The 9,724-nt window shown below is 34.9% G+C and overlaps 1 protein-coding gene across 1 annotated transcript; it reads right to left on the bottom strand.

Annotated features, from left to right (window-relative positions):
• Positions 1–423: 423 nt before the first annotated feature.
• On the bottom strand, positions 424–9,533 carry LOC134239921 (uncharacterized). The gene is made up of 7 exons (XM_062722053.1): positions 9,457–9,533; positions 5,864–5,968; positions 5,353–5,513; positions 3,610–3,745; positions 3,205–3,284; positions 2,626–2,773; positions 424–2,228 (listed from the first exon to the last, which is right to left on the bottom strand). Exons 1-7 carry the CDS (start codon positions 9,467–9,469, stop codon positions 2,104–2,106), a joined length of 768 nt encoding a protein of 255 aa, XP_062578037.1. The 5' UTR covers positions 9,470–9,533; the 3' UTR covers positions 424–2,103.
• Positions 9,534–9,724: the final 191 nt, after the last annotated feature.

The raw sequence follows: 9,724 nt of genomic DNA, 5'->3' as shown, positions 1-9,724 counted from the left end.
GCTTAATCAACAACTTACCAAAATGTGATTAATAGATCAAAGGCTATATACATAACTGACAAATCTGTATAGAGGGAAATTTTTGCCCCCGTTTTATTTTTGCCCCTTTCGCCTTACCATCATTTTGGCTTATTTAAAAAGGGGCGAATTCAAGGAATACAGTATATTTTTTTAAAAAGAAAACTATGGATGGGCAAATTTAAAATGGGATAATTATCTGCAAGTGTGAAAGGGCAAAGATAACACGGGGCGAAAATAACCCTGTGTACAGTAATTCATATAGGTTTTGGAGACCTTTTTTATTATTTTTTTCCAAACTGCATATTACTTTATATGAAAAGAAAATTTTAGTCAACAAGTGTTTGGTAGAATCTACAAATATCTAACACATAAAATAAAAAAAAAAAGCATCAATCAGATATTTTTAATATCTTATATAGAAAGGAAATATTCAAAAACAATAACAGGATACATGTAATATTAAACAGGGAACAGATACAAAGAAATAGGATGATCATGAATTCACAAAAAAAGTATTGACCTGTAAGAAACTTGACAAATGAAATGTTCAAATAATTATACTTTGAGTGCTATCTTTGGAATTATAAGAACTGCAAACTTAAAGCTGTGGTACAGAGTAAGAAATCTGAACAATTTTTCAAAAGATAGGTAGTTTTCAAAAGCCTGCTCAAACTTAGCAGACCTTTAATTAAACCGTACAATACTTAAGGAATCACTGTCTAGTTAGTATAGTATGCCAGGGCATCAACAATAGTAGGAAACATGGAATAATTGCATAACGCATAAATTATCCCATGTTTCCCACTATTGTTGATGTCCCTGGCATAGTCTCCTAACTAGACAGTGATTCCTTATATTTCCATTTCATTGTGAAATAAAATTGTAGATTTAGATTGTCAATTTCGATAGTCCTCGCCCACTGATGTCAAACACAAAGACAGCTGCATGAGATTTTCATGCATATTTGGCCTCCTTAGCATCAGGCACAAAGACAGACAAGCGCGAGATTCACATGCATATATGGCGTCCTTAGCCCCTGACCTATCGATTTGCCTAATTTACATTTCGGTAGAATTATCAAGAAATAAACTCCACTAACTTTCAAAGAGTTATCACAGAGAAAAAAATAGAAATGGAAATATATCAATATTTATTCCAAATAGATATTTATTGATCAGAAGTTATCCCCCTTGTAAGAGTTTGTGGGAAATCATGCAAAGTTTATCTGAATTGTTTGGTCTCAGAAAATTTTAAGGTTCCATAATATTTTGACTGTGAAGTTTTCAATGAAATACTTCTTTTAAAATGGCCTAGAATGGATAATATCATAAGGTCTATTAACATGTAAAAAAAAAAATTGGCAAAACTTGTCCTGACAAAAGTATTAAGACATACTAACAAATCTTTAGTTATTTATTTGGAAATTAAACTTTAAATAAAATTTCTTTAAAAAAAAGAATTTGTCCAAAATGAAATGAAAAAGTAATGTTAAACTAATAGTATAATTTCTTTATATAGTAAAATCTCATTATCTCAAACTAGATGGGATTAAATAAAAAACTCTGAGATATCCAAAGATTCGAGATATCAGGCGTAAAAAACTGGGGTGGGAAGACATATCCATGGTATTTGAATTACAGAAATTCAACTATATACTGTAAAATCACATATTTTCGTGGGGTCAAATTTTCGTGGTTTGAGTAAAATCTCTTGGTTTGTGGGGATTTGATTTTGTGGATCAAGAATTAATGACTACTTATGTATGTAACATTTTACATTTCGTGGTGAACATGAATTTGTGGGTCACGTCATACCTCGAAAACAACGAAAATTAACCCCCCACGAAAATTTGTGATTTAACAGTAATCAGAAAAAAGTTATTCATCCCTTGTATGTGAATCAAATAATAAACAACTTTTGTGTGATAACATTTCTCAACTTTGTGCTCAAAATAATAATACTTTTTATAAAGTAAAATGATGCATCCCTTATATATAACAATTAGCAAAAAAAGGGAAAAGTTCTTGAAGAGATAACCGACAATTTTAAGATTATGAAGATTGATTTAAAAATCTGCTGCATTTACGAAGAGGTGGCTGTGATGTCGGGACTAGAAATATCCAGGCTGACTTGGCCTTGAACTTTGTCAGAATCCACGTCTGAGGGGTTTACAATCAGGTCAGTCTCCCCTGAGGTTAGCATAGGATCTGTAAAATATAGTCAGGCAAATGCTAAATTAGTAGATTTATGTGTGTAAAAAATAGCTGGCAACACCATTCTTAAATCTTAACAGGCCTAATCTAACATACTAACGCTTTCAAAACACAGTTTAAAATAATAAAACAAGTTTTATATTGTCTGATTGATAAAGTGCCACTTTTTGATTAATTTTTTTTTTCATAAATGTAACACATCATTTGATAGCATAAAAAGTAATTTATACCATATAACCTGTGCAGCACATATCACAATGACTTACTTCAAAAATATAACAAACGTGTTACAATTGTTGAAGCTTGGTAACTCTTCAGTCCAAGGAGACTAAATTTTGCAAAAGCTAACAAGTCTCCCTAACTAAGCTGCTTTGAATGCTATCAGAATTACCTGACTGTGAGAACATGTACTCTGTACTATTATCATTCCCTGTTGTGACCATCACTAATTTGTAGTTCCCGTGGTCATTCTCTGAGGAAATCACAATCTGGGACTGACTGTTCTCCTGGTCCCCGTCAATCACAGAGGAGGCAATGGTCTGTTATCAGAAAAATAAGCATATATTACAGTAAAACATATCTAATTTGGACATCACTATGTCTGAAGAAATGGGACGATTAAACAACATTTTAAACAAATGAATTTTAATATTGAGGGCCTTAAGGTTTACATCATACATAATTACTACAGCATGCTAGAGGTTCACAGTGAGATACTTTTGACTTGGCGCCACATAAGGAAGGGATATTAACCGAGGCTCTTACTTGTAGGAGTACATCATATATATGCCAAGATATATATAATTACCAAAATTTCAGAATACACAACATTTGGATTAGACATGTTTCACTACACATGTAAAATGGAGTCTTTTGCTTCCATATATCAAAAGTAGTCTTCTCCTAAGTTTTAGTTTTAATGGTCAAATTTTAAGCTGCAATTTACAATCCTCTTTTTATAAGTTGTTACCTCATGTTCAAATGGTGTGGAGGAAATTTCTGTCTGTGTGTCCATCTCCGGGGTGGATGTTATCATCTGTTCTGTTATATCTAGAGAGAAAAAAATGACAATAACAAAAAATTAACAGATTGAAATAGTTTATATTTTTTAAAAATTGGCCTTTTCAAACACACATGTAGTATTTTTGTAGTAACCCAAAATGCAACTCATTAAGCTGACTGGTCTACTTGTCAGTCACATTGGCTCCTCATTTAACATATTAATTTATTCTAATGTCACAGAAAATTATTTGCCTTGACCTGTCTATAAACATGCTACTTTGCTAAGTACTGTTATTGGAGCTACAAAGTCAAGACTTTAAACCAAGATCAATTGAAAATTTTTTTAATTCCAAACACAGCAGTAAAAACTCACCCTGGTCAGTACCGGTGGTAGAACTCTGTAGTGAGATTTCTGTCGAGTCCAGACTGAGACTGTCTGAGGCTGAGTTGAGTATGACTGGGTTCATCTGTACTGCCAGATTCTCCTGCCCCTGTAAAGCTGTCGAGTTCTACAAAAGATCAGGTTAATAGTGCTAAGCTCTTAAAAAAGAAATCCTAAGCTCTTAAACAAGAGGCCCATGGGCCACATCGCTCACCTGAGAAGCTTTGACCATTCTGTTCTTTACAAGATTTCCCCTTGTAATACATATTGTGACCCCACCCTACCCAACTGATCATAATTTAAACAATTTGAAATCTACACTACCATAGGATGCTTTGATTCAACATTGTAAAACTTTGATTCCCCATTGTGGCCCCGCCCAACCCCGAGGGTCATGATTCTAACAATTTAGAATTTTCACTACCCCAGAATGCTTCCACATAAGTTTCAGATTTTCTGTCCCAGTGGTTCTTGAGAAGAAGATTTTTAAAGATTTTTCCTATATATTTCTATGTAAAACTTTGATTCCCCATTGTGGCCCCACCCACCCCCCAGGGGTCATGATTTTAACAATTTAGAATCTACACTACCCCAGGATGCTTCCACATAAATTTCAGCTTTTCTGGCCCAGTGGTTCTTGAGAAGAAGATTTTTCTCATATATTTCTATGTAAAACTTTGATTCCCCATTGTGGCCCTGCCCTACCCCGGGGGTCATGACATTAACAATTTAGAATCTACACTACCCCAGGATGCTTCCACATACGTTTCAGCTTTTCTGGCCCAGAGGTTTTGAGAAGAAGATTTTTAAAGATTTTTCCTATATATTTCTATGAAAAATTTTGATTCTCCATTGTGGCCCCGCCCTACCCCCGGGGGTCATGACATTAACAATTTAGAATCTACACTACCCCAGGATGCTTCTACATAAGTTTCAGCTTTTCTGGCCCATTGGTTTTTGAGAAGAAGATTTTTAAAGATTTTTGCTATATATTTCTATGTAAAACGTTGATTCTCCATTGTGGTCCCGCCTTATCCCCGGGGGTCATGATTTTAACAATTTAGAATCTACACTACCTCAGGATGCTTCTACATAAGTTTCAGCTTTTCTGGTCCAGTGGTTTTTGAGAAGAAGATTTTTAAAGATTTTTGCTATATATTTCTAAGTAAAACATTGATTCTCCATTGTGGTCCCGCCTTATCCCCGGGGGTCATGATTTTAACAATTTAGATCTATCCTACCCCAGGATGCTTCCACATAAGTTTCAGCTTTTCTGGCCCAGTGGTTCTTGGGAAGAAGATTTTTTAATGACCCCACCTTATTTTTGTCGTTTCTTGATTATCTCCCCTTGTCAGGGGACTTGGCCCTTTATTTCAAGAATTTAAATTCCCCTTCACCCAAGGATGCTTTGTACCAAGTTTGGTCAAAATTGGCCCAGTGGTTCTTGAGAAGAAGTCGAAAATGTGAAAAGTTTACAGACAGACAGACAGACAGACACACAGACAGACGGACGGACGACGGACAAAATGTGACCAGAAAAGCTCACTTGAGCCTTCGGCTCAGGTGAGCTAAAAAGAAATCCTTTCCACACACATGTATCATCATTTTTATTATTTAAGGAATTTACAAAGAGAAATTTATTATGGACAAGTGACCAATGCTAAAAATAAATTATTATAAAGGTTTCTAAAATCAATACAATCAATCACTACCTCAATACTCCAACATACTTACTGGCAAGGTGTGTACAATAATGTGATCTGAAGTGACTGGAGAACCATTAATGGTAATGGCGGGGTTAGTGTTGGGCTGGGTGATCAGGAAAGCCCCAGAGCTGGTTTGATGGAGAATTTCATATGTCTGTAGAGCTTCACTGGTGGAGCTACCATCAGCACCTGTAAATCAGAATAGAGCACTTGACTACAAATACAGTGAAAGTTGTCTAGTACAACACCTCTGTAATCCATTTCACTGTAAACTCAAGTGCACCCAGTGCATGTCAGATTAGACAGGGTCACTGTATCAGCTGTAGAAGTTTAATCATTTTCAGGACTCTCAGAATTATCAATGTCATATTACATAAGACAGCAATAAAAGCAAATACAGCAATTAGATTACACTCTAAACTTTCATAGTCAATTTCCTTTTTCAAATCTTCGGTATTATTTCTACCCCAGAGCTCTGCATTATCCTATGATATCAGTAAGTCACATTTGAAACTGATCAATCTCAAAAGAAATTTTACCTGTTTGAAGAGTTACTGGCATGGCTACCATTTCTGCAGAGACTTTCATCTGGTTTTTCACTCGAACATTTCCAACATGGTTGGTCTTCAGGTGTTCAAGTAATTCTGGCAGGAAAAAAAATCAAAAATTAACAAAATGTCATATCTTTCTCATCCATGGCATTTAGTAAATTAAATTTGAATTGAGGACACTAACAAGAGGCCCAAGGGCCTTGAATCGCTCTTCTGATAAATTGTACAACCTATCACTTGTATTTGAAGCCTCTAACCCTAAGTATCCTAAGACCAAAGTTGCATCACCTGACAAAGTTTGATTATTCTAAGCCAATAAATACCTAAGATAATTAAATATAGCCATAAAATGTCGAAAGTAGGTCATCGTGACCTACATTTTAGTCAACATTTTTCAGAGTCCCAAGATGCATCTGCTGACTAAGTTTGATAATTCTAAGCCAATAAATACCTGAGATATTCAAAAGTAGGTCACTGTGACCTACTTTTTGGTCGACATTCTCGGAAAACCCAAGATGCATTAATTGACAAAGTATGATGATTCTAAACCAATAAGTACCGGAGATACTTAAATATAGCCAAAAAATGTCAAAAGTAGGTCACCGTGACCTAATTCTTGGTGGACACTCTCCGAAAACCTAAAATCCATCAACTCACAAAGTTTGATGATTCTAAGCCAATAAGTACTGGAGATACTTAAATATAGCCGCGAAATGTCAAAAGTAGGTCATCGTGACCTACATTTTGGTTGACATTTTTTAGAGTCCCAAGATGCATCTGCTGACCAAGTTTGATAATTCTATGCCAATAAATACCTGAGATATTCAAAAGTAGGTCACCATGACCTACTTTTTTGTTGACATTCTTGGAAAACCGAAGATGCATCAACTAACAAAGTATGATGATTCTAAACCAATAAGTACCGGAAATACTTAAATATAGCCAAAAAATGTCAAAAGTAGGTCACCGTGACCTAATTTTTGGTGGACACTCTCCGAAAACCTAAAATCCATCAACTCACAAAGTTTGATGATTCTAAGCCAATAAATACCTAAGATACTGAAATATAGCCATAAAATGTCGAAAGTAGGTCACCGTGACCTAATTTTTGGTCGTCACTCTTCGAAAACCCAAAATGCATAAACTCACAAAGTTTGATGATTCTAAGCCAATAAATACCTAAGATACTTAAATCTAGCCATAAAATGTCAAAAGTAGGTACATTTTGGTCGACATTTTTCAGAGTCCCAAGATGCATCTCCTGACCAAGTTTGATGATCGTAGGTCTGAAGGTAATCAAAATATATCTTTTAAACAATTTGAAAACAATTGCCTGCCAAATTCAAAAAGTAGGTCACAGTGACCTACTTTTTCTTAAATATGTTTTAAGGTCCCAAGATGCAGCAACTTACAAGATTTAATGATTCTAACCCTTTCAGTGCCTGAAATAATGGGATTAAATGTTTTATAAAGGATAAGTCATAAAGTTCAAAAAGTAGGTCACAGTGACCTACTTTTAAGTTGACGTTGTTCAAAGACCCAAGATGCATCAACTGACTAAGTTTGATGACCATAGGCCTAAACGCGTCCAAAATATGCCTTAAAATCAATTTGAAAACAAATGCCCGCAAAATTAAAAAGTAGGTCACCGTGACCTACTTTTGAGTTAACATGATCTGAAGTCCTAAGATGCATCATCTTACAAGATTTGATGATATAGCCATAAAATGTCGAAAGTAGGTCACCGTGACCTAATTTTTGGTCGTCACTCTTCGAAAACCCAAAATGCATAAACTCACAAAGTTTGATGATTCTAAGCCAATAAATACCTAAGATACTTAAATCTAGCCATAAAATGTCAAAAGTAGGTACATTTTGGTCGACATTTTTCAGAGTCCCAAGATGCATCTCCTGACCAAGTTTGATGATCGTAGGTCTGAAGGTAATCAAAATATATCTTTTAAACAATTTGAAAACAATTGCCTGCCAAATTCAAAAAGTAGGTCACAGTGACCTACTTTTTCTTAAATATGTTTTAAGGTCCCAAGATGCAGCAACTTACAAGATTTAATGATTCTAACCCTTTCAGTGCCTGAAATAATGGGATTAAATGTTTTATAAAGGATAAGTCATAAAGTTCAAAAAGTAGGTCACAGTGACCTACTTTTAAGTTGACGTTGTTCAAAGACCCAAGATGCATCAACTGACTAAGTTTGATGACCATAGGCCTAAACGCGTCCAAAATATGCCTTAAAATCAATTTGAAAACAAATGCCCGCAAAATTAAAAAAGTAGGTCACCGTGACCTACTTTTGAGTTAACATGATCTGAAGTCCTAAGATGCATCATCTTACAAGATTTGATGATATAGCCATAAAATGTCGAAAGTAGGTCACCGTGACCTAATTTTTGGTCGTCACTCTTCGAAAACCCAAAATGCATAAACTCACAAAGTTTGATGATTCTAAGCCAATAAATACCTAAGATACTTAAATCTAGCCATAAAATGTCAAAAGTAGGTACATTTTGGTCGACATTTTTCAGAGTCCCAAGATGCATCTCCTGACCAAGTTTGATGATCGTAGGTCTGAAGGTAATCAAAATATATCTTTTAAACAATTTGAAAACAATTGCCTGCCAAATTCAAAAAGTAGGTCACAGTGACCTACTTTTTCTTAAATATGTTTTAAGGTCCCAAGATGCAGCAACTTACAAGATTTAATGATTCTAACCCTTTCAGTGCCTGAAATAATGGGATTAAATGTTTTATAAAGGATAAGTCATAAAGTTCAAAAAGTAGGTCACAGTGACCTACTTTTAAGTTGACGTTGTTCAAAGACCCAAGATGCATCAACTGACTAAGTTTGATGACCATAGGCCTAAACGCGTCCAAAATATGCCTTAAAATCAATTTGAAAACAAATGCCCGCAAAATTAAAAAAGTAGGTCACCGTGACCTACTTTTGAGTTAACATGATCTGAAGTCCTAAGATGCATCATCTTACAAGATTTGATGATCCTAGTCCTTATAGTAAGCAAAATGTAAACATTTTTATTAACGGTAAATTTAGGTCAACTTTAAAGTGACCTTGAGACCACGCCCTTTGCCCCAGGGTCATGCCTCGAACAATTTTTAATCTTCAACATATCCTGATCCTTGTGTGTAAGTTTGGTGAAAATCTGCCTGGTGGTTCTGGAGAAGAAGATTTTTTAGCAACCAGTACTTTTGGTTTTGTTTTCCTGATTATCTCCCCTTGTTTTAGGGTCCCAACCCTTATTTTAGTATAAATGATAGCCCTTGGGCCAAGGATACCCTGTGACAAATTTGACACTGATTGGCCAAGGGGTTCTTGAGTTATGGCCCATATTCTAAAAAGTTAACGCACACCGCACGACGCACACTGCACAAATGGCCATAGCATTAGCTCTTTGAGCCTTTGGCTCAGAAGAACTAAAAATATATTGACTTTTAAAATATTTTCTAAGAGTTGCCTAAACTGAATACATGTAAACAATTGCAAAAAATTTAAATTTGCTCCTGTAAAAAATAATACATGACTGTATATTGTGCACCAAATTACCTTGAAATGGCATTGACTGGTAATGGCGATAATTACGTTTAAGAGACCACCATTTTCCTCGCAACCATTGTGGTGATCTTACACTATAAAAGAGAAGTACTTTAATTTAATTTAAAGGTAATTCTGAATTATGAATAAAAAAATATGCTTATTTCAAAAACTATGGCACATATTTAACACTTGTAAAATTTTCATATTACAAGATTTTTAAATCTCATACTATGCCTTAAATGCCCTGTTGATAAAATTTTACTTTCAAAGGTAGTAA

This window comes from Saccostrea cucullata, unplaced genomic scaffold, assembly GCF_032062105.1.
Source record: "Saccostrea cucullata isolate Sc308-1 unplaced genomic scaffold, CSIRO_AGI_Scuc_v1 ctg17335, whole genome shotgun sequence".
NCBI lineage: Eukaryota > Metazoa > Mollusca > Bivalvia > Ostreida > Ostreidae > Saccostrea > Saccostrea cuccullata.
The sequence above is the reverse complement of the archived record's forward strand: the minus strand, read 5'-3'. Positions and strand labels throughout refer to the sequence as shown.

What these genes read in the sequence shown, in the direction of transcription:
- LOC134239921 (XM_062722053.1), bottom strand. An exon ending in TACCACCGGTACTGACCAGG is followed by an intron (nt 3,285 to 3,609) that starts GTGAGTTTTTAC and finishes TTTTCTCTCTAG; the next exon opens with ATATAACAGAACAGATGATA. An exon ending in CCACACCATTTGAACATGAG is followed by an intron (nt 2,774 to 3,204) that starts GTAACAACTTAT and finishes TTCTGATAACAG; the next exon opens with ACCATTGCCTCCTCTGTGAT.